The following is a 24,792-nucleotide window of genomic DNA, read 5'->3' on the forward strand; positions in this document are numbered from 1 at the left end:
TTTCAGACACTAATCAAACAGAAAAGAGAAAATGATATCCATAAATGTTTCTTTTTTACTCTTGGAAATGACTTTAAGAGAAGTGTGTGGATAGCGAAGGAAGACAAAGTTTCTTTATTGTCCGTTTCAATGCTCTGCACAGGGAGGGGAAACCCAGTGCCCTGATCCTCCCATTACTTAGTGAATAAATAATAATTAGGACAATTATGCAAAAAATGTTTATTGTGGGCTTCTTCTGTGTGGAAGATAGAGTAGTAATTAATGCAGACTTCTTCCCCATCTCAAACTTTTTAGAGATTATTTTTATTCAGTGCCTCATTAGAGGTTATTTCACTCAGATAAACCATGCAGATAAACCATGCCTTTGCAGATAAACCATGCAAAGAGGCGACCTTATGGTTGCTGGTTTGTATTATGATCCTAGTATTCTCCCCAAAAGCCAAGGATAAGCTTCTGACACAGCAATCCTGTAATTCAACACACCTCTCTCTTTGTAAAGAATGCTTTAATAGGCACAACTGAGTACAGGGTAGGAATGTGAGCTGCATTCAGCTCCTTTTGTATATCTTGGTTGATAAGACTATGCAATCCAGCACAGCCAGCTGGAATTCTGCCAAATGAGCTGAGCTCCCCATAAAACTGACATTCATTGGACTAGCGGGGAGGAGCCAGTACATTTTCTTTACGAATTATCAGAGCTAGCCTAAGTCCTATGGAGACCCTAAGTATTCAAAGGACGATGGCGCCTTCCTCTCTCACACATACACAATTCTAGATGAAAGTAGTTCATTCCAATACATTTCTCATTTTCTCATGAGGATAACTTTAATAATATAAATAACAAAATGACATTATTTCAAAAAAAAACATAGAAATGCCCCTCCTACTTTGTTAAGTATCTGTATAATTTACCTGTTGCATATTTATCACTATACATTATGAACTGACAAAGGTCTGGGTGCTGAGAATCCTTAAGAGGCTTAAACTTAGCCAAGGCTACAATTACCTTTCAAACCATTTACGATCTGTAATATCTTTTGCCTCGCGCCCACTCCCATGCATACCCAAGCAAAGAGCCTGTAATAGTGTCTTCCTTTGAAATCTACGCTAACTTCCTTTTTCAGTGATAGATCCTTAGAGACCCCTTTCACAATTCAAGGGTCCTTCATCACAAAATAGTTTGGAAAGCAGATTGTAACCACTATATTTGCCAATGCTATAGGACAAGAATGTGGAAGAAACTATAGAAGAGCACAATTTCCAAAAGATCATACCTGGTCAGTTTGAGGGGTAAACAGTTAAATGAAACATTACAGCAGGCTCTATCACCATCACACACTACTGAACATGCTTCACAATCACGTATATCTTAGGTTCTCAGTTGGATGGGTCTTTGAATGCTCCTGCCACAGCAAACTATTCCTAAACACAAAATAGGGTTTTAAATACTTTGCAATTCATATATAAATGTATTTCTTTAAAATTTTTATCCAGCTTTCTATGCCTTGTACATATATGCAATCTGTTTTCTGTCTGCAGTTGCAAAATTCTGGCGCACAGATACTAACATTACAGGTTATTTTTAGTCCCATCACAGTCTGTATTTAGGGACTTCCCTGGTGGTTCAGACAGTAAAGAATCCACCTACAATGAAGGAGACTCAAGTTCAATCCCTGGGTCGGAAAGATCCCCTGGAGAAGGGCATGGCAACCCACGCCAGTATTCTTGCCTGGAAAATCCTATGGTCAGAGGAGCCTGGCAGGCTATAGTCTATGGGGTCAGGACACAACTGAGCGACTAACAGTTTCACTTTCCTTTACCAGTCTGTATTTGCAGCTCTAATTAATAAAAAAAGCCAATTCTAGCAGGGTCTGACATCACAGGCCTGAATTGCTGCCCCTACCATCTGATCAGTGTGCGGTCCTTCCTTACAGAATTCAGATCTATTGTCTAATCTCTTTGTCAAAACTGATGAAAGCAGAGCCTGTGCTTAACTGCAGATGACCGTTATACTGAGGCCCTGTGCTAGTTAAAGGCCCATCTTTACAGTTGCTATGGTAACTGTCCCCTTCCTCTCTCTACAACCTATTCTGGCTCTGCCTCCACGTGGCACTCTTTTCTGATTGCAGAAGCGGGGAGGCTTGCACATCCATTTGTGCTCTTTGCCAGACTGAGATCTGCAAATGGGGGGCGGGTGGGTAGAGAAGAGCACTGTCTCATGTGTCAAATAGGGTGAGGCATCCCCACCATTTTATATTCCACTGGTACTATTTCTGTTACACAAAGGATTTTCAGGGCCCTGTCCATGGTTTGTTGTTTTTTTTTTTAATTTGAGGTGTAACTGACATATAACACTATGTTAGTTTCAGATAGGGCCCTATCCAAATTGCAGAATGGATGTTTTGCTAGTAACAAATGCTTCATGATAAGAACCAGGGCTACTGTGAGGTACTTAAAATGCAGACACTGTCCAACCCTCATCAAGGCCTCCAGAGAGGAGGTGAATCAGAAGGTGGCTCACAGCCGTGCTGAATCAAGCACTGTGCTCCTTTCTTTCCTGTACCATCCGGAAAGTGTATGGCACAGGGAACCCACAAAAGTACTGCTGGAGTCCTAGGGCGGAAGGCAAGCTCTGCTCTGTGTGATACACATACAGAATGACTCAGTATCCTGGGTAAAAGAAGATACAGGAGTGCAGAGTAGGTGGTGGGGACAGGCTGAGGAAAGGAGGGAGGGGGTGTGGATTAGGCTTTTAGCACCACACCATTTTCACAAGGATGTTCCAGGCAATCATAAAACAGTGCTAGCCTCCTTAGTCCTCTTTCACATCCTCTGGTTTTGGCTCTTTTTTTTTTTTTTTTGGAAGGGCCAATCTCTTCCCTTGTTCAAACACTGTCCCTTCAGTTTTGAGAATTCCCTGGGAGAACTAATACCATTGTCTCCCAAGGTTACCCAATTCACTGTGTCACAAGTAGCTGGGAAGGACTTTTCTGGGTTTTACTCAAATCCCCCTTGCTGCAGTCTGAGCTCATTGCACTCAGTAGAGATGGAGACAAGCCAACCACTATCTTCGGAATAACAACTCACCAGGGACTCAGGGCCGGAAGGTCATTCTGTCCGTCCTGATACTGCACAGCCTTCCAGAGCACACCCAGGGCCTGGGGCAATGAGGACAGAAAAACCGAGGACGGAATCTAGGACCCTGGCAGGCAGTGACAGGAGGGAAGAAAAAAAAAAACAAAAACCACCTCCAAACAACGATAATACAGACACACCGACTGAAGGATACACCAAACTCAAGCAGAGAGGGACAAGATGGCTCCCCTCAGTACAGTCGAGGCTGCGGAACTGCCAGACAGCACTTACTCGGGAAACAGACTACCTAGAAGCTTCTTCTGGCGCGGAGGCAAAAGACTCGCCCCTCCACCCGGCCCGCAGAGCCCCCACCCCTACTCTAGTCCGACTATCAGCTCCCTCTTGAAAACGAGTGATGACGGAGGCGGAAAGCCAATGCCCCCACCTCGGTACCCGCCCCCCACGCCCAGCGACACCGCAGAGCCGGAGCGTCGCGGCCGCAGCCCCGCCCCTGCGGCGCCAGTGCTCCGCCCCCTGACAGGCAGCAGCCAATGAACGACTTCTGCTGTCGGCCTTTAAGAACAGCGCGCACTCTCCCCGCAGCGGACGCGGCTGGCCTAGCGCGCCAACGGAGTTTCCATGGAGACCGAGGCTGGGCCCGGGCGGCCTCGCGGCGTTGCCATGGAGACAAGTCCCGGGCTAGGGCTCCGCAGCCCCGGCTCTCCGCCGGCTCAGAACCCCGCGGAGCCGCTGCGCGAGGCCGAAGCCGTGGTGGCGGCGGCACGCTGGGACCTGCGGAAGCACTCTTTGCTCATCGTGATCGGAGATATCGCTACAGAGAGTCAGCTGAGGGCCGTTCGGGCCCACCTTGAACAAGGTGAGCTGCTGTCCTGGCTGCGCCCGGGACATCCTCCATCCCGTGCTTCTCTGCCGTCTGCATCCTCTATCCCTAGTGTGCATTTCCTGAGATCTGCGCGCCCTGTTAATCTGAATCATCAGCCCCTGTCACCTGCATCTTCTATGTCACGCGTTCGTATCCTCCCAAACTGCCAGCATCTCACAACCCCATCCTCGCCTCACGCCCCACGGCATTCCGCAATCTCCCTGAGGCAGGGGTGGGGGTAGGGGTGGGGGGGCTGGCACTGCCTGGGTGGGGATGCCCTCGGTTATACCCCTCTCTCCCGCAGTGTCTTGGGCCAGAGGTCCTGAAAGTCCTCACCATCCCATGCAGAGTCCATGTCCCTACCTTAGTTTCTTCTTTAGGGTTCCTGAACAGGCACAGTGTGCTTTCTGAATGCTGCAGACAGATCTCAAATATCCCAGTGCTAGCGGCCAATCTGAAAGAGTGACCTTAGTGGCCACAAGCTCTTCAGCCCTCCACTGCCTGTGGCGCAATGCTGCGGAGCCACCTGCGGGTGGAAGCAAGCCACGGAGGAGTGGAGGCAAGGAGGGGGCCACAGGAGGAAAGTCCAGGATCCTACTTAGCTGTATTGGGAAGGCAGCCCCTAGTATCTGGAAATGGGCCCTTGGGTGTCACTTCTATCACAACTGGGCAACTCTGTAAGAAAATTCCTACATACAAATTCACCAATGACCAAATTTAGCCTAAACTGCCCTCCTTCCCCTAGCTCAAGCAAAGTCCAAGAATGGTACAGGATGGGAGCTAGACATAGGACTGGCCACCTTTCTTAAATACATTAGTGAGGCTGATCATGACAACCATCCTTATCCCCTCCCTCTCCTTACCCCTTCTGTGAGCTTGGAAATGCTCCCCGAAGTCCAGTCCCTCTGACCTTATCTGGGTCTCTCTTTGTTTCTTTTTCTCTCACAGGCATTCTCTCCTGGAACATTGATTTATCATCCATTGACTTGAACCAACAATTGAGACTCTTCATTACCCGGCATCTAGCTCACTTCTCATCAGAGGTCAAAGGTTAGGACTAGTGTCATTTGTCTCGGTGCTGTGGGTGAGGGATGGTCACAGAAGAGCAGAGGTCCAGTCTCTCTGGCAGAACTGACCTTGTGGGAAGTTTGGGTTGGGGAGAAGGGAGGGGTTCCTGAGGGGAATGCTGTAGAGCTCTATAGTGATCTCCACATACCCAGGTCACTTCACAGACAAATGGTATGATGGTGGAGGAAGCCTGGAGAATGTAATTTCTACCTGATAAGGGGTGGTTTAAGGACAGCCAACATGCACTAAGGGAATGAGGTACCTCTTGAGTGATTAATCATCTCCTATGTAAAAGTTCACTCTCTTTTTTGTGTTCCCCTTTCTGTATACCCTGGGTTTCTTGCTTCCCTTTACAGGGACCCTTGAACTCCCCCACTCACCTTTTCAGATCCTTGCTTAGCACTTTCCCTCAGGCTGCACAGCCTATCCTCCAGCCTCTAGGGTTTCTGGTTCCTCCTTTGGCTCAGTCAGCAGATGTTCAGAACAGAGCAGAAACCTTGACCCAAAGGCTGATGAGCACCATCAAATGCAAAGTGGAAGCAGGGTTTCCTGGGTTCACTGCTGCAAGAGCTAGCCATACTTTGAGATTTGGCTCTGAGATCAAAGTTTGCAGGATGCAGTTTCCCATTCTGCTGTGTGGGAGAAATGGTCAGGAATTTGAGAAAAGTAACATTTTAGAAGCTATTATTCCATGACAGTACCTATGGGAAGACTTACAGAAAGCTCTACATCACATTATAAAAATGCTTGGGCATCTGGTCATGTTATTGGTAAATGTCGGCAAACCAATTCATACACCAGTGTCTCTCTGGAATATAAATCCACCCAGTTCAACAGTCCTTACCATCAAATGACTGAATTTGTATCTTATGCAGATGATTCTCAATTATCCATTATATTAGACAGTCACTTCCCCTTCTTGTTCTGCTCCTCCTGCTAACTGCCACATCGTTGGTCATTGCCCTGATCACCTGTCCCTCTAGAGCTGCTCCTGGAGAGAGAAGACAAGTTTAATGTGACTAATGCTATATTATCTTAGAACTATGTGCAGCATTTTGAAAATGCTGTGGCCCAGCTCCTTCTAGAGGCTGGCATCTTCTTGATGTGACTGGCTTCCTATGAAGCTAACCAGTCGCTGTTTTGAGACTTCCTTCTGTTTAGTATACTTACGCCATGGCTTCCTCCATTAGCTCTAACAATGTGAAAATCGACAGTTTTACCACTTTATTAATCCTAGGAGCTTTGGTGCAAGGCTGGAGAAAGGGATGACAGCAGATGAAATTAATGACTCAATTGAAGTTTGGGAAGTATCTGCTGATTGTTATTAATTCACGCTGAATTTTCGAACCTTGTCTTTTTGGACATGGATGTGAGAGAAGGATGCTTTCTGGAATGATGTAAGAATGAAGAGAACTTGAACCAAAAAACTTAGCCATTCTTCAGATGAAGATTTGGGGATGCTTGGGAAAATACTTACAGGGAAATGCATAGTTACTCTCAGGGACCTCTCAGACTGATATACAAACACCTACCAGATCTTTTCAATAACAGAGTTTTAGCATGGTGCCCTCAAGGAGCTTAGGACAATTATACCCAATATCAGGGCTTACTTCTAAATTTTTTTAGGTTTGGACATTTTTCATGGTGGCCTGTCTCTGTCCCTGGAGAATAGTGGATAATTTCCTGGAAAAACCTACATGGCTCAAGACAGCCACAGCCCCACCCCTGCTGGCTCCTCTTTCAGCTGTCCCCACAAACAACAGTCAGCCCAGAGCAGCTGCAGACACTGCCCCTCCCTTCAGCTTCCATTAGTGGGGAGGCCAAGGCAACCAGGCTGCTGGGATGAGCTCCATGGCATATGCTAGTAGCTTACGATTTTATCTGTTCTGCCCACCCCACAGGCTGGGCCACCATCTCTCTCACCTCTCCTCGAGCCCTAGGTCAAAATGCTGAAAAGGGGGGACAAAAATGTATCTTGTGATGATAGAGTACAATCATTCCTGCTACCACCCTTTACACACACACACACACCACATATACACACACATAGGGAGAGTACAATCATTCCTTCCACCACCCTTTACACACACACACACACACACACACACACAGAAAGGAAGGGGACCCTTTGATGGAGAGTCTCACACACATACACACACACAGAAAGGAAGGAGATCCTTTGATGGAGAGTCTCACACACACATACACACACACACACACACACAGAAAGGAAGGGGACCCTTTGATGGAGAGTCAGTGGCCCAGCTCCTTCTAGTGGTCAAATGTGGTAAAGGCTTTCCAAGGTGAATTTTGTACCACTTTGGTCTCCAATGGTGACTTGGAAGCTTCCTTTCTAACTCCTGCAAAAAAAAAAACAAACTCTGGAGTTTCCAAGCATTTTAAAACAAACCCCAAAACAATTAGAACACTGGGAGTTATTTAAGCTCAGAACTGTGATACTGCTTCTACTATTGAGCACATATAGGAAGGAAGAGGGTTTCGTAATTTATAATTCATGATTGATATTCTGGGACTAAAACAGACACAGGCTCAAGGGCCAGTTTGGAAGCCTTCTTTCTGATGCTGCATCACCACTGATGTGCTCAGGAAGTGTTAGTTCTGTTCCTTCTGCAAACATGAAGCCTATTCTGAACTGATACAGCAGCTCATTGGCCCCTAGAACTGGGGTTCGCACCAATGTCAGAAATGGGAAAGGAGGGACATGAAGAGTACGTGAAGTCCCTTCTGACAGGCACTTTGAGTCATGGCTTTACCTTGGAGCTAAATTAATCTAGAGTTGAGATATTCTGGTTTAGGAGTTCCTGATCACCTAGGTGACCTCTCATAAATCTTCCACAAGAGGGAGACAGACTTCCAGTGGCATTTGTGCATTACGGGTTTAAGGTTCTAGGAATGAAGCACTTTTTCATCTTTTATGTCATTTACTCCTTGTGGCGCTATTGGAGGGTGGTACTAATATTATACTCATTTTGGAATTCAGGAAGTCATCTTTCAGAAACCTTAAGTGGCTTGTTTAAAAACATGATTAGTAAAATGGCAGAGTCAGATCTCAGATCCAGGACTTCTGATCTCACTTTGTGTCTGAGCTCGGGCCTCTCTTCCTTGGCATCTCACCATTGCATTGCAGCAGAGCCAAGGAACACAGCGGATGGAGGTGTGGTTGTGGTGGGTAGGCTGTTCAGATGGTGAGGGCTGAAGGAAAACTCCACTGTGAGTTGGAACCTTGCCCAGGGTGTGGCCCTTGGGGGTGATAGCTGAGAATAAGGGTGGGCTCTGCAATGGTCTGGGAAATGTTATTTTGTTCTCAAACCACATGTCTACTCAAGTTTCCCTCTTAGCACACTCCAGAGAGCTCTAGAAAGCAGGGAGGAGAGAGAAGGTTCGAGGTGGGAGAAAATAAGAACTATGAAGTTGCAGAAAGGAAGTGTCTCCCCTTTGTGATGCTCGGAACTCAGCCTGGTTTGTGTTGTACGTCTCTGCAGATGGCCTCCTCTATCCAAATGGGGCCGTTGCCATGTTACTGCTTTGCATCCCCAGATCTGAGCAAAGATTCCTCCCCCTCTTTAGTCCTCCCCCCCCCCCCCCCCCCCCCCCCCCCCCCCCCCCCCGTGACTCAGCTCCTCCTCTCCTCTCCAGTTTACGGGGGATGGGGATACTGAGAGCAGAGACTATTTTGGCTTCTCTGACCTTCAAAAGCAGCTCTTGGCAGCCAGGGGCAAGGGTGGAGCCGGTGCTAGGGAAGAGTGAGTGGATGTCACTGGGAGGAAGCAGGAGGAATTGCCCAGGACTAGGGAGGGTTGATGGGAGGGAACAGGGCAGGGAAGGACCCTGTAGGAACTTGAGCATCACCGGTTGGAACTCAGTGCTAGAGCTCCCTGGGTCCTCTCTTTGAGTCCTAGAGCGTGTCACCAAATCTGAGACAGAAGAGGCTAAGGGAAACAGGACCAATGTTAAAAGGATTAAGACCCTATAAAATGAAGACATTAGAGAGACATAGCAAAGTACAGAGACAAGAACAGGGACCCAACACCCTACAAAGTCATTATAAGATCTTTTTAGTCCAAAGTGTACTTTATGTGACATTTAATAATTGGTCTATAGAAAGAAACTCTTATAGGCCTGGGGCCCTGCTGATCTTCCTTCATCCCTTTAACTATTTCACTGAAAGGTAGAATGTGCCCTGAAACTTCAGAAAATGCCTCTTCATACTCAAAGAACAAGAATTCCAAGTATCAGTGCCTGTGTGGTTGCTGTGCTGTGCTGCATTGGCACAGAATTGTAGGCAGTCTTAGGGCCCCTGTGCCCCACCCTAGACGGGCTAGAGATGGACTAGGGACTGTGTGTCCACTCCAGAATTTCAAACTACCCCCCAACCTAAAATGACTTCTTTCTGCCACATTCCCTCCCCGAATGTCTACAGCTGTGGCTCGGAAGACAGCAGAGCTCAGCGCAACTGCCTCCTTTCTGTCATCCCTAGCCTTCTCAAGTAGTCCCTTCACTCCTACCCTAAGCTTTTAGACCCCCAGCCTTTTTGTCTCCTGCTCCTCCAGGGACTGAAGGTCATTCCCCCAGTCTGAGGGGAGATGGTTCCTGAGAGAAAGGGGAGGGCCCAACCTCCTATATCCCCGGCAATGTGTAGCACAGAGTTTGGGTCTTTAGCTAACACTAAAAGAATGTATCTTAACTAAGCAGGGTTGGGGGAGAAGGACCCCGCCCCGTAGGCCACTGGAGACCACCCTGACTCTTTGAGCTGCTAGACGACTCCTCAGCCCCCAGCCAAGCGGAAGCACTAGAGCGCTGACACTGTGAAGGCAAAGAAACAGTTAAGTCTCTAGAGCCTCGTCATGGACCAGCCCCTCTTCCCCGCCCTGGCGCCGCCCTCACCATCAAGCGCCCCCCTCCCCCCCACCCAACTCCCACCCCAGTGCCGCAGACTCTTCTCTGAAGCTGCCGGCTGAGGCCGGAGCAGCAGCCTCCATGAGGGTCTCCCCCCAACATCCCGGGTAAGAACCTAACCGGGCCAAAGGACTTGGCATGCGGCCGTGGGGGATGCTGTGATGAGGAGGTGGGATGCGGGTAATAGGAAAGGGAGTTGATAACATAATCTACTGTGTCTGGAACTAGCCTGGCGGGGGTGGGCAGGGTGGGGAGCCAAGAAGATGAACTGACTGTGGGGCCAGCCTGGACCCAGAACCAGGCGGAGGCCAGTTGGGGCCAGCACTGTAACAGGCCACCGCGCGAGCTGGGCTGAGCTGGGCTGAGCTGGGTGCAGCCGCCCAGGGGCAGCCGCAGAGGGTGGTGTCACCGGCTCTGCCCAGCGGCCTGGGGCTCAGACGGAGTTAGAGACGGGCTGTGTCTTTGGTAGAGACAGAAGAATTAGAGGGAAAGGCGGATGTTGTGGGAATGCACCGAATGGGAGAGTCTCTGTGTGTCAGCTGCTGGATTGCTCAGCTGCTCCGATGCAGGGGGGTGAATGGGACCGCGAGTTTTTGCCAAGTAAGGGAAGGTGGGGGACACTTTGGAAAAGAAGGGAGGAAGGGGTCGTTAAGACTTGGCACGCGCCTCTTCACAGACCAGCCGGTGTGCGGTGTGCTCCCCACACCCATTCCCGGCAACGTTCGAGCTTGAAACTTGGACTCGAAGCCCCCTCTTTCTGGCTGCCTCCGGGGATGGAGAGGCCGTCTCGGAAACGGGGAGCGCTCGCTCCCCAGCAGCTGCCCCGCATTCCCAGGGCTGTCAACCCAGCCGGCTCCCAGTCACGGCCCCACCCCCATCTCCGCTTCTCTTCCTAAGATGGGGGCTCCGAACAGAGGAGCCGGTTTCTTCTCCTCTCGGCGTCCCCCCCTTTTCCCTCCCCACCCCCCATGCAGAGGCAGCCAAGAAAATGACTTGTCATGCTGGGGTGGGGGCGGGGGCGGAGCCGGAGCCGGAGCTCAGCGCGCACACTCACACACTGCGGCACACTGCAGCTGCCCGGCCCCCTCCCGCCCGCCTCACTGCGGAGACACCTGCCCTCCCGGCTCCGCACCCGCAGCCACCCCCGCCCCCACTAACCCCATCCCTGGCCTGGGGATGTGCCCCTGACTCAAAGCAGTCCTCTCCGAAGAAAGCGGCAAAACAAGTCCGTGGCCTTCAGTGGGATTGCGAGGGGAGCTGAAGAGAGGCAGAGGGCTTCCTCCCGGCCCCGAAAAGGAGGGGCGCGGGATACAAACCATGGCGTAGTGGCCAGTCACAGCCAGAGCGCCCAGGGTGAGCCATAGGGTCTTACGCCAAGACCGGAATTGGTGGTTACAAACCAGTGTAGGGGGCCGGGGTTGGGGGCGATGGCAGACTGGGGGGGAACAGAGGCAGTGGAGAGAAAGCAAATTGGACTGTATCACAGATGTTTCCTTTTCTGATCCTCCTAGCTCAAGTGTGTTGACCTTGGGCGTTTGTGCTGGGGTTGCAGGAGGTGGTGGAGCTGCCCTTCCAAATCTAAACTACTTAGAGCCCGCCTTGAGCTGGCTGCTCCCTGAATCCTTGAAGTCCCTCATCCCTCACCTGCCCAAGCTCTGCCCCCTGCTGACTCCGAGGTGGTTCTCATCCTCTGAACTGACCTCAAAGCGTCCCTCAGTTCGCAAGTTAACAGAAGAGAACCCTTGAACTCCGCATGGGCCCCGCCCATCCTGCGTGGGCCTTGGTCTTCCGGCACCATCGGTAGTTTATTTCCCTGCAGCTGCCAGATCTGCCAGATCCTGGCACCATCGCTCTTCCGCTTAACAAAGGCCCTGGCCCCGGGGTCCTCTTGTCTGAGCCCCAGAGAGAGGAGAGAGCGCTGGGTCACAGAAGAGGGTCTGGGGGACAGGTTATGAGTCCTCCCACCAGTGTCCTCCAGACAGCCCACTTCCACACCGACCACCTATTCAGTCGGTGAGGGCGAGAGGAGCCAGGGCTGGCAGCACCCTTCTTCGGGATCTCCTCTCTAACCTAGCACTTTCTTTCCTGCATTGCTTGGTGTGTATTCTGTCCCCCACCCCACCCCCGTAGCCTGGGGAACACACTGAACCTCTCCTATCTTAACTGTTTCTTGTTTGTGCACCCCAGACTCCCCTCCCTATGACAGAAGGCCCATAGGAGAGGCACAGGAGTGAGAGGAGAAACTGTTGTTCTCTCGGAGAGGTCAGGTTGTGGGGAGTGAACCAGGAGCCTTGGGGACGTGGAGCTGAGGTGGGAGACGGAAACCTTTAGTGCTGGGAACAGGATGACTGTGTTTGTGAGTGCAGGCTTGGCCTCTGAGGAACCAGAAAACAGATTAAGAGGTCCTGTTTCTCCTCTGCATTGTAACTCCCTAGGGTTTAGATAGCTCAGACTGCTCTGAGGCCTTTGGAATGGGATGTTAGGCCTCGGATGGGAGTTTGAAAAGAGGATGAGTCCGTACCCACTGCCGTCTCCTTATTTCCAGGCACTCTGGCAAGAAAGCCCTGGGCAGAGGCAAGCTAGTGAGCAGAAGGCTGAGTGAGGATCAATGTCGCAGAAGCCCCTCCTCCAGCTGAGCCCCCCATCCCCAGGCAGCACCAGGAGCTTAGTGCTCCAGAGCGACAGAGAGGGACAAAAGGTTCTTGTCAGCAGGGCAGCCTGAGGCGGGAGTTCCAGGCAGAGGGGGTGTTAGATGAGGGGAGGGAGCAGACAGCCAGTGCGGAAGGAGGAAACCCTGGAAGGGAAGGACTGCAGCCCGGAGCCAGTCCCCAGACCTTACTCAGCAGGTCCCAAAGTGGCAGGATCAAGGAGAGCCAGGCTACTCTTTCCCCCAGCCTCATTTTCTGATAGTGCAGTTTTTCCTCTCCTGCCCTACACAATGCCTCTCCACTTTAGTCTCTACCCACTTCCCTCAATACAAATTCCTACATCTCTCCCTCAGGCCAGAGGACCCTCTGCCACCAGAGTGAGATCCTAGAGACTGTCATCCTCGTAAACCCCAGTGCCGACAGCATCAGCTCTGAGGTAAGGCCAGGGCCTGAGCCGCACTGGCCTCAAGGGCCTGCTGAAAGTGCCATAACCCACCCCAGCCAGTGCCAAGAATCCCCAGGCTTGGCTTTGAACCACGCTCTCTCTGCCATCTAAGCTGCCTCACAATTCCAGCCCCACCTGGAGGTGCTGTGGGGCTCCCAGTGGGGAGCATGTCCTTGCCGTGCTGAGGGGGACCTGGAACCTTCAGTGCCCTTTCCTGGGCTTCCTCCATTGTGACCAATCCTCTGTTTCTGCTATAGGTTCACCACCTCCTCAGCAGCCCATCAGCTCACAAACTGCTGATCTTGAGTGGGCAGAGTTTAGAGCCTGGGGGAGACCTCATCCTACAGAGTGGCACCTATTCCTATCAAAATTTTGCCCAGGTCCTTCACAACCCAGAGGTGAGTCCTATGTCCCAGTGTCTAGGAGGAATAGAACATGGGGTGTGCCTAGGGCTGTGGGGAGGGATCCAAGGAAGGGAAAATCCTATGGCCCTTGACCACCGGGGATGCTGGCAGAATGGTAGGAGATCACCTCAGAGAGAGATGGAGACTAGCAGGTTAAATCTGAGTCGGGTTGAGATAACCCCAGTGACCTGATCAGGCCTTTTGTCTCCCATTCCTCCAGATTGCCCAACTACTCAGCAACAGAGACCCTGGGATCCAGGCTTTCCTCACCGTGTCCTGCTTAGGGGAGGGCGACTGGAGCCACCTGGGACTATCCAGTTCCCAAGAGACCCTGCACCTCCGGCTAAACCCTGAGCCCACGCTGCCCACCATGGACGGCGTGGCTGAATTTTCCGAGTACGTCTCTGAGACTGTGGATGTGCCGTCCCCCTTCGACCTGCTGGAGCCCCCCACCTCAGGCGGCTTCCTCAAGCTCTCCAAGCCTTGCTGCTACATCTTCCCTGGCGGCCGCGGGGACTCGGCCCTCTTTGCCGTTAATGGTTTCAACATCCTGGTGGACGGTGGCTCTGACCGCAAGTCCTGCTTCTGGAAGCTAGTGCGGCATCTGGACCGCATCGACTCGGTGCTGCTCACCCACATCGGGGCCGACAACCTGCCAGGCATCAACGGGCTTCTGCAGCGCAAAGTGGCAGAACTGGAAGAGGAGCAATCCCAGGGCTCCAGCAGCTACAGCGACTGGGTGAAGAACCTCATCTCCCCCGAGCTGGGGGTTGTCTTCTTCAATGTGCCCGATAAGCTGCGGCTGCCGGATGCCTCGCGCAAGGCCAAGCGCAGCATTGAGGAGGCCTGCCTCACTCTGCAGCACTTAAACCGCCTGGGCATCCAGGCTGAGCCCCTGTACCGCGTGGTCAGCAACACCATAGAACCTCTCACCCTCTTCCACAAGATGGGTGTGGGCCGCCTGGACATGTACGTCCTCAACCCTGTCAAGGACAGCAAGGAGATGCAGTTCCTCATGCAAAAGTGGGCAGGCAACAGTAAAGCCAAGACGGGCATCGTGCTGGCTAATGGGAAGGAGGCTGAGATCTCGGTGCCCTACCTGACCTCCATCACTGCTCTGGTGGTCTGGTTGCCAGCCAACCCCACTGAGAAGATCGTGCGCGTCCTTTTCCCAGGGAATGCCCCCCAGAACAAGATCTTGGAGGGCCTGGAAAAGCTTCGACACCTGGACTTCCTGCGCTACCCTGTGGCCACACAGAAGGATCTGGCCACTGGGGCTGTGCCTGCCAACCTCAAACCCAGCAAAATCAAACAGCGAGCTGACAGCAGAGAGAGCCTCAAGGCCACGACCAAGACACCCGTGGGCAAGCTGGCCAAACGGGAGGAGGTGGCCGAAGAGGGAGCCAAGGAGGCTCGCTCAGAACTGGCCAAAGAGTTAGCCAAGACCGAAAAGAAAGCAAAAGAGTCGTCTGAGAAGCCCCCAGAGAAGCCCGCCAAGCCCGAGAGGGTGAAGACAGAGTCGAGCGAGGCACTGAAGGCAGAGAAGCGAAAGCTGATCAAAGACAAAGTGGGGAAGAAGCACCTGAAAGAAAAGATATCAAAGCTGGAAGAGAAAAAAGACAAAGAGAAAAAAGAGATCAAGAAGGAGAGGAAGGAGCTCAAGAAGGATGAAGGAAGGAAGGAGGAAAAGAAGGATGCCAAGAAGGAGGAGAAGAAGAAAGACACCAAACCTGAGGTCAAAAAGATTTCCAAGCCAGACCTGAAGCCCTTTACCCCTGAGGTGCGGAAGACCCTCTACAAAGCCAAGGCCCCCGGCAGAGTCAAAGTGGACAAGAGCCGGGCTACCCGTGGGGAGAAGGAGCTGTCCTCCGAGCCCCGCACACCCCCGGCCCAGAAGGGGGCCGCACCCCTCCCAGCAAGGGAGCTGGCCTTGTCTTCACCAGAAGACCTTACACAGGACTTTGAGGAGTTGAAACGTGAGGAGAGGGAGTTGCTGACTGAACAAAGGGACGCAAGACTAGGCGAGAAACCGCTCCCCCCGGACACTGCTGAGGAGGGACTCCCGAGCACAGTGGCTCAGGTGGCACCACCCTCTGTCCCCGGGCTAGAAGCAGAAGTGCCTGTGATGGAGGAGAAAGAGGTTGTCCCAGACGTCCCTGAGGAACGAGGCAGCAAGAACAGAGGCCCAGACTCTGGGGCAGAAACAGAGGAAGAGAAAGATACCTGGGAGGAAAAGAAGCCAAAGGAAGCCGAGGGGCTCCCTGACAGAACAGAAGCCCGAGAGGAAAGTGAACCTGAGGTAAAGGAAGATGTGATAGAGAAGGCCGAGTTAGAGGAGATGGAGGAGCTGCCCCCTTCCGATGAGGAGGAAGAAGAGGAGACAAAGGCAGAGGGTTTTTACCAAAAGCACATGCAAGAAGCCTTGAAGGTGACGCCAAGGGGCAAAGAGGCTCTCGGCGGCCGGGAACCGGGACTCCAAGGCAAGGCCCCGGAGAAGGAGACCTCGTCATTCCTAAACAGCCTGGCCACCCCAGCAGGAGCCACTGAGCACGTGTCTTACATCCAGGACGAGACGATCCCTGGCTACTCCGAGACCGAGCAGACCATCTCGGATGAAGAGATCCATGACGAGCCTGAGGAGCGCGCGGCCCCACCTAGGTTTCCGACAGGAACCTATGACCTCCCTGGGCCTGAAGGTCCCGGCCCCTTTGAGGCCAGCCAGCCTGCTGACACCGCTGTTCCCGCCACCGCCAGCAAGGCCTACGGAGCACCAGAGACGGAACTCACCTACCCCCCCAACATGGTGGCCGCCCCTCTGGCAGAAGAGGAGCACGTGTCCTCGGCCACCTCGATCACTGAGTGTGACAAGCTCTCTTCCTTTGCCACGTCCGTGGCCGAGGACCAGTCCGTGGCTTCACTCACGGCCCCACAGACAGAGGAGACGGGCAAGAGCTCCCTGCTGCTTGACACGGTCACGAGCATCCCCTCATCCCGCACTGAAGCCACTCAGGGCCTGGACTACGTGCCATCGGCCGGCACCATCTCACCCACCTCCTCACTGGAAGAAGACAAAGGCTTCAAGTCACCACCCTATGAGGACTTCTCTGTGACTGGAGAGTCAGAGAAGAGAGGAGAGATGGTAGGGAGAGGCTTATCTGGAGAGAGGGCCCTGGAGGAGGAAGAGAAAGAGGAGACCGCCAATGTACAGATGTCAGAGAAACTGCATGGTCAGTATGGACCCCCGATGTTTGCCGCCCCTGGGCACGCCCTCCACCCAGGGGAACCAGCCCTTGGAGAGGCGGAGGAGCGCTGCCTCAGCCCAGATGACAGCACAGTGAAGATGGCCTCTCCGCCACCATCTGGCCCACCCAGTGCCACCCACACGCCCTTTCATCAGTCCCCAGTGGAGGAAAAGTCTGAGCCCCAAGACTTTCAGGAAGCAGACTCCTGGGGAGATACCAAGAGTATCCCAGGTGTGGGCAAGGAAGTTGCTGCAGAAGAGACCGCCAAGCCAGGGCCTGACAAGGGCGCACTGGAGGAGGAAGAGAAGGTGACTTCTCCCAGGAGCCCCCAGGCCCAGGAGGTACCCATCAGCATAGCTGGGGGACAGGCCGGCCGCACCATCCAGCTGCTGCCAGAACAGGACAAAGCCATCGTCCTTGAGACTATGGAGGTGGGAGAGCCCGCAGGCCCAGTTCAAGAAACAGAAGCCCTACCCGAAGACTTGAGAACCTCACTCCAAGAACTTGGGGAACCTCAGAAAGAGGAGGTGCTCCGAATTCCTGACCGAGGCCTCTCCCCTGAAGAGGCAGAGTCCCTCTCTGTCCTCAGCGTGGTCTCCCCAGATGCTGCCAAAAAGCAAGACGCCACCCCGAGATCTCCCTGTGGCCTGACGGAGCAGCGCCTCCACACAGACCTGTGGCCGCAGGGATCGCCAGAAGACACCCGGTCACTGTCTTTCTCAGAGGAGAGTCCCAGCAAGGAGACCTCGCTGGACATCTCTTCCAAGCAGCTGTCTCCAGAAAGCCTTGGCACCCTCCAGTTTGGGGAACTAAGCCTTGGAAAGGAAGAAAAGGGGCCCCTGATACAGGCTGAGGACACCGCTCTCCACCTAGCCCCTGTGTCTATTCCAGAAGCCCAGGCAGCCACAGCATCACCTCCCACAGATGGGACCAGTGGATACTCCGCACGGGCAGACATCACAGATGAGAGCCCTGATGGAAAATTACCCGCCAGTTCCTTCTCTCCCACTGCGCTGCTAGGCGATGGGAGGCGCTCACCCGGAGTGATCACAAGCTTGGGTGAACACATTCTCACACCTGATAGCTCCCTCACCAAGAGCCCTGAGTCCTTGCCAAGCCCTGCCATGGAGGATATTGTCATGGAGTGGGAAGGCAAAGTTCCAAAGTTGAAAGACAGACCCCCAGAGCAGAAGGAGAAGGGACCTGAGCCCACAGATGAAGCCCTTCAGCAGCAGGGCCAAACCCTGGAACAGAGGGACACTGTCACGGAGCAGAGGGACACAGCCATCTGTCGGAAAGATGAGGTTCTGGAGGAGAAGGACAAGGCTGGGGAGCCACAGCATCAGGCTGTGGAACAAAAAGGCAGAGACTCAGAACACAGGGACACAGTCCCGGATCAGAAGGCCCAGGCCCCGGAAGGAAAAGATAAAGACTTAGAACCTAAAGACAGAGGCTTAGAACACAAGGACACAGCCCCTGATCAGAAGGCCCAGGCCCTGGAAGGAAAAGACAAAGACTTAGAACCTAAAGACAGAGGCTTAGAACACAAGGACACAGCCCCTGATCAGAAGGCCCAGGCCCCGGAAGGAAAAGATAAAGACCTAGAACCTAAAGACAGAGGCTTAGAAGCAAAAGACAAGGCCCTAGAACAGGAGGACAAGGTCCCAGAAGAGAAAGATAAAATCTTAGAACAAAAAATCAGAGACTTGGAACATAAAGACACTGTTCCAGAAGACACAGTCCCTGAACTGAAGGGGAAGGCCTTAGAACAGAAAGATGAAGCCTCTGAACAGGACAAGGCCCCAGAAGAGAAGGACAAGGCCCAGAAGGACCAGGCCCCAGAACAGAAGGACCAGGCCTTAGCTCAAAAATACTGGGCTCTCGAACAGAAGGCTGAAGCACTTGAACAAACGATTAAGGCCACTGAACAAAAAGATAAATTTCTGGAAGAGAAGGACAAAACTCAGGAGCAGGAGAGCCCTGTGCAGGAGGATAAAATCATGGCACCAAAGGAGAAGATCCTAGAGGAAAAATCTCCAGAAAAAGTCAAGGCTGTGGAACAGAAAGAAGCTGTGCTGGAGAAGAGGAAAACTCTGGGGCTGGAAGAGAGCCCAGTGCAGGAGGACAAGGCCTGGGAGCAGGAGGAGAAGTACCAGAAGGAGCAGGATGTGGTCCAGGAGTGGCGAGAAACACCTCCAAGCAGCAGAGAACCGGCTGGAGAACAGAAAGAGCCTGCCCGGACGTGGGAGGACACATCTGAGCAGGAAGACACGTACTGGAGGGGCAGAGAGGATGTGGTCCTGGAGGAGGACACGTACTGGCAGGAGCTGAGCTGCGAGCGGAAGGTCTGGTTCCCTCATGAGCTGGGGGGCCCGGGGGCCCGGCCACGGTACACAGAAGAGCGGGAGAGCACCTTCCTCGATGAGGGACCGGACGATGAGCACGAAGTGCCCCCCTTGGAGCACACACCCCAGAGTCCCTGGGCCTCGGACTTCAAGGGCTTTCAGGAGCCCGCACCACAGAAGGGGCTGGAGGTGGAGCGCTGGCTTGCGGAGTCACCAGTTGGGCTGCCACCAGAGGAAGAGGACAAGCTGACCCGCTCCCCCTTTGAGATCATCTCTCCTCCGGCCTCCCCACCTGAGATGGCTGCACAGAGGGTTCTGCCGGCCCCGGAGCAAGAGAGCCCCATCCCAGATCCTAAGCTCCTGCCACCCATGAGGGACGAACCCACTACCCGCTCCTGGCTGGCTGACATCCCACCATGGGTGCCCAAGGACAGACCCCTGCCCCCTGCACCCCTCTCCCCAGCTCCCGCTCCCCCGACGCCTGCCCCAGAGCCACACACTCGTGCACCCTTCTCCTGGGACACAGCTGAGGATGATGGTGTGGTGGCTGCAGTGCAGGAGGGGGCAGCTGAGCTGGAAGGCGGGCCATACTCCCCACTAGGGAAGGACTACCGCAAGGCCGAAGAGGAAAGGGAAGAAGAAGTGGGGGTTCCTGACCACAGCCCCCAGAGCTCACAGGTCCCCAAGGCCAGTGAAAGCCATGCCTCTGAGGAGCCCGAGCAGACCGAGCCAGAGCAGAGAGAGCCCACTCCCTATCCGGATGAGCGGAGCTTCCAGTACGCAGACATCTACGAGCAGATGATGCTCACAGGGCTGGGTCCTGCCTGTCCCACTAGAGAGCCTCCGCTTGGAGCTGCTGGGGACTGGCCCCCCCACATCTCAACCAAGGAGGAAGCTGCTGGCCGAGACACACCTGCAGAGAAGGAGCTTTCATCTCCTGTCTCACCCCATCGCCTCCAATTCGACACTCCGGCCTTCAGCTATGCAGCTCTGGCAGGACCCGCTGTGCCCCCCAGGCAGGAGCCTGAGCCAGGGCTAGGCATGGACCCCAGCCTCACCCCACCTGCAGTACCTCCCCGTGCTCCTATCCCCCAGAGCCAAGGCCCAAGCCCGCCGCTGAATGGTCACATCCTGAGCTGCAGTCCAGATCGGAGAACCCCCTCCCCCAAGGAACCAGGACGCAGTCCCTGGGATGACAGCCCCAGTGACTCAGAGCTGGAGAAGGGGGCTCGGGAGCAACCCGAAAAAGAGGCCCAGTCCCCAAGTCCCCCATACCCCACACCCGCTGGCCCCTCTGCCTTGTGGCCCGAAAGCGAGGCACGTACCAGCCCTTCCTCGGACTCACACCTGGGTCCTGCCCGACCCAGCCTGGACTTCCCTGCATCAGCCTTTGGCTTCTCCTCACTGCAGCCGGCGCCTCCACAGCTGCCCTCCCCAGCAGAACCCCGCTCAGCACCCTGTGGGTCACTTGCCTTCTCTGGGGACCGGGCTTTGGCTCTGGCTCCAGGGCCCCCCGCCAGAGCCCGGCATGATGAGTACCTTGAAGTGACCAAGGCCCCCAGCCTGGACTCGTCGCTGCCCCAGCTCCCATCACCTGGATCTCCCGGCGCCCCTCTCCTCTCCAGTCTGCCGAGGCCCGCCTCTCCCGTGCTGTCTGAAGGCTCCTCCTCAGAGGCCACCACCCCTGTGATTTCAAGTGTGGCTGAGGGCTTCCCTCCGGGTCTGGGAGCTGCAGAACCAGGGTCCATAGAGCTGGTCCCAGGAATGGAAGCCACTGCCCACGGCCTCTGGGACCTTGCTTCTCTGAGCCCAGCACCTCCAGCGTCCCTGGACTTGGCCCCAGCTCCAGCTCCGAGCCTACCCGGGGACATGGATGACGGCACCCTGCCCTGTCGCCTGGAGTGCTCAGGAGCGGCTGCCAAGAAGCTGAGCCCCTCCCAGGGTCCCTCCCGAGATGGTGCCACCAATGGTCCAACTGAAACCAGCCCCAAGCCCCCGGGCCCTGCCCCAGCCGAGGCTGAGGCCTGCCCTGCCTGGGAGCGTGGGGCCTGGCCTGAGGGAGCCGAGAGGAGCCCCCGGCCTGACACACTGCTCTCCCCTGAGCAGCCGCCGTGCCCTGAAGCGGCCCCTGGAGACCAGCCTAGAAGCGGCTCCCCCGAGACGGAGGCTGGGCCCCAGGGATGTGCCACTGAACCCCGGCCCCACCGCGGGGAGCTCTCCCCCTCCTTTCTGAACCCTCCTCTCCCTCGGTCCACGGATGACAGTGACCCCTCAACTGAGGAGGCTCGGCTAGTAGGGAGAGGGGGGCGGCGCCGGGCAGGAGCCCCAGGGGCCACAGGGGGCCCATGCCCCGTGGCAGATGAGACACCCCCAACGTCAGCCAGTGACTCAGGCTCCTCACAGTCAGATTCTGACGTTCCTCCAGAAACTGAGGAGTGTCCATCCATCACAGCTGAGGCAGCCCTTGACTCAGATGAAGATGGGGACTTCCTGCCTGTGGACAAAGCTGGTGGGGTCAGTGGGACTCACCATCCCAGGCCCGGCCATGACCCGCCCCCGCTCCCCCAGCCAGACCCTCGGCCAGCCCCTCCCCGTCCTGACGTGTGCATGGCTGACCCTGAGGGGCTCAGCTCAGAGTCTGGAAGGGTAGAGAGGCTACGGGAGAAGGAAAAGGCACAGGGGAGAGTTGGCCGCAGGGCCCCGGGTAGGGCTAAGCCAGCGTCTCCTGCCCGCCGTCTGGATCTTCGGGGAAAACGCTCACCCACCCCTGGTAAAGGGACTGCAGATCGAACCTCCCGGGTCCCACCCCGACCACGCAGCACTGCAAGCCAGGTCACCCCAGCAGAGGAAAAGGATGGACACAGCCCCATGTCCAAAGGCTTAGTCAATGGACTCAAGGCAGGACCAAGTAAGTATAACGTGGAGAGTGGGAGACTGGTTTGGGTCTGGGTGTGGGCTGGTTAGGGGCTCCAGTGGGAGGAAGGAAGACGGTTGCCACAAGAATTCTCCTCTCCCTCTACAATGAGTCCTGTGTTGTCTCTATAGCAGCCTTGGGTTCCAAGGGCGGCTCTGGTGCCCCTGTCTATGTGGATCTCGCTTACATCCCGAATCACTGCAGCGGCAAGACTGCTGACCTTGACTTCTTCCGACGAGTGCGTGCATCCTACTATGTGGTCAGTGGGAATGACCCTGCCAATGGCGAGCCGAGCAGGGCTGTGCTGGATGCCCTGCTGGAGGGCAAGGCCCAGTGGGGGGAGAATCTTCAGGTGAGTGGCAAGGAACACCAGGGAGGAGGTCTGGTCAGAGTTTGCTCAGAGCAACAGTGAACACAGTCTCTGTTCATGAAAGGAGGATGGAGCCTTTGCTCTGGTCCTTCCTGAACCATCAGGTGCCCATCCCCCCAACTTCCCTTCCCTCCGCATTCTCACCTCAGGCTGTCTTGTCTCCTACCCAGGTGACTCTGATCCCTACTCATGACACAGAGGTGACGCGTGAGTGGTACCAGCAGACCCATGAGCAGCAGCAGCAGCTGAACGTTCTAGTCCTGGCCAGCAGCAGCACCGTGGTCATGCAGGACGAGTCCTTCCCTGCCTGCAAGATTGAGTTCTGAAAGAGCCACTCTCCCTTCCCTGAGGATCCGCTCCCCCAGCTCCCCTAGACGATGGCTACTGCTGAGTCCTTTGGGGTTGAGGGACATGGGAGTTGGGGGAGGGGGTGGGGTGGACAGGATGTCTCGTGGGAACTTAGGCTGGGCTTAACAGGAGGGGTCATCCTTCCCCCTCATCCACGTCTGAAAGGAGTCTCCAAACCAAAGGTAACCAGGATTAGGATAGGGAAAGAATGCAAAATTAGGACACAAGGTCATCTGATGCTTGAGGACCCTGGAGTGATACCCTCTCTTAGCACTGCCCAATGCTGGTGATGGAGTGGAGAGTGAGGATGGGCCTCAGCGAGCAGCCTCCTCCCTCATGGAGGGAGGTCATATCCCCAGCCCCAGGGACCTCTTCATCTATATAATTTAGCATCCCACAGAAGGACTTCCAGTAGTAATTTATGTGACCTGGGGGCAGGATACTGTCAGTGAGGTGTTCAGAGCTGCGCCCTTCGGTCCATCTCCCATTCCCTTCCCCGTCAGAGTTTGGGTTCTGGCAGGGATCTGGGGGTACACCACTGCTACACTGTCCCACTGCTTGCCTCCGTGTCTGAATGTCTCAATCCAAAACCTGAAGCTCTTTTTTGACCAACAGATAGGTGAGGAGAAGAAAGGAGCTTATCCTCCCAGCCCCTGCTTCATACCATTCACATCCCAGAGCCATGCCCAGACCAGGCCTGCTGGGCAGCACAAAGGAGCAAGGAGAGCCCGGCATCACTTACGGAATCTTTCCAAGCTCCCTGACCTTTGGAGATTTTCACCCACCCATTCCAACTCTCCTGATCCCTTCTCATACTTGCTTGGCTTATCTGCATGTGGTCACCTGCTGTGGCCTGGTGTGTAATGGGTTAAAAGCCACTGCCTGACATCCCAACACTTGACACCCCAGCAATGTGTGACTCCCCCAACATTCCATTCTGCCATCCTGCAGCTGAAATGGGGACGCTGGCTGCCTTTCCAGCTCCACACCCTGGGACAGAGGATCTGGGAGGCGAGGCCATGCCAGAGGACTCGGGGATAAGGTGAGGGAGGAAGGCAAGAGGGAGAGGAAGCTGAGCTAAGGCTGAACTCTGACTGAGGGAGATGAAAACAGGCTGAAAATACCACCCCGGGAGAGGACCTCACCCCAAGCAAGCCAATAAGAGCTCTGCCAGACTGCTGCGGGACTGAGAAATCCAGACGCTCTTGTCAGGACTCTGCCAGATGACTGTGTGGAAACCAGATCGAGCCCGCCTGTGTTCTTCCAGCTCCCACTCCCGTGCTGCTGTGCTCTGCTCCTCCCCACTCTTCCCTGCTCTAGTTCCCAGCTGCTGTAACGGAGCCGCCTCCAACTCTAACAATAAATCCAGTTCATTACAGATGCTCCAGTGAGGCTTAGGCTTTTTCTGACTACACATTGCTCAGTTGCTAGGCCCTGGCTTCTGCCTCTCTGCTTCTACCAGTGTTGTCATTTACCTCAGTGCCTTTGATGACTGGAGGCAGTTCCAAGACCCAGGCAGGCCTAAGAATACAGGGTGAGTGGAGGGCAAAAAAGTTACGGGGAGCCAGCATAACTTCTAAAAACCGGTGAGAGTGCCCAAGGATGGGGAATAGGAACTGAGCGTAGGGACACGTTTGGTTTGGGGGAGGGGAGAGAAGCCGGAGGGGGTGGGGGCAGTGTCTCTGAAGAAGGGGAACTGCGTACCATGGGGTCAAGAGCTTAGGGCCGAAAAATCAGCATCAGACACCTTGCACAAGGTGAAGTCGCTCAGTCGTGTCTGAATCCGACTCTGTGGACTGTAGCCTTCCCGGCTCCTCCATCCGTGGGATTCTCCAGGCAAGAATACTGGAGTGGGTTGCCATTTCCTTCTCCAGGGGATCTTCCTGACCCAGGGATTGAACCCAGGTCTCCCACATTTGCAGGCAGATGCTTCACCCTCTGAGCCACCAGGGAAGCCCCAGAACCTTGCACAGGAGAACATCAAAGAGGCAAGGAGTTGAGGGGGCTCTATGAGATCCAGAGCCTATTGAGATTATAAACAGCTTTCAGGATTTCCAGCAAGTAAACTGTTGGATTTTCCCCTGCAGTGAAACCCTTTATAATCCTGGGTATGTCAGGAGAGGCCACATTATA

General features: G+C 54.4%; 1 protein-coding gene and 1 long non-coding RNA gene across 5 annotated transcripts; one reads left to right on the top strand and one right to left on the bottom strand.

Moving 5' to 3' along the window:
* Positions 1-3,267: 3,267 nt before the first annotated feature.
* Positions 3,268-24,037, top strand: MAP1A (microtubule associated protein 1A). Of its 4 annotated transcripts, none has more exons than XM_069558798.1 (7): positions 3,268-3,952; positions 4,907-5,008; positions 12,945-13,027; positions 13,294-13,434; positions 13,661-21,935; positions 22,073-22,293; positions 22,482-24,037. In XM_069558798.1, exons 1-7 carry the CDS (start codon positions 3,715-3,717, stop codon positions 22,635-22,637), a joined length of 9,216 nt encoding a protein of 3,071 aa, XP_069414899.1. In that variant the 5' UTR covers positions 3,268-3,714; the 3' UTR covers positions 22,638-24,037. The 4 variants fall into 4 exon arrangements, with proteins under 4 accessions (XP_069414899.1, XP_069414900.1, XP_069414901.1 ...); XM_069558799.1 differs by having other exon boundaries at positions 22,076-22,293; XM_069558800.1 differs by lacking the exons at positions 3,268-3,952; positions 4,907-5,008 and adding an exon at positions 9,913-10,050.
* On the bottom strand, positions 4,322-7,179 carry LOC138423207 (uncharacterized). The gene is made up of 4 exons (XR_011250178.1): positions 5,871-7,179; positions 5,407-5,655; positions 4,822-4,916; positions 4,322-4,484 (listed from the first exon to the last, which is right to left on the bottom strand). It is a non-coding gene; the product is annotated as an uncharacterized lncRNA (long non-coding RNA).
* Positions 24,038-24,792: the final 755 nt, after the last annotated feature.

Source organism: Ovis canadensis, chromosome 18, assembly GCF_042477335.2.
Source record: "Ovis canadensis isolate MfBH-ARS-UI-01 breed Bighorn chromosome 18, ARS-UI_OviCan_v2, whole genome shotgun sequence".
Classification (NCBI taxonomy): Eukaryota; Metazoa; Chordata; class Mammalia; order Artiodactyla; family Bovidae; genus Ovis; species Ovis canadensis.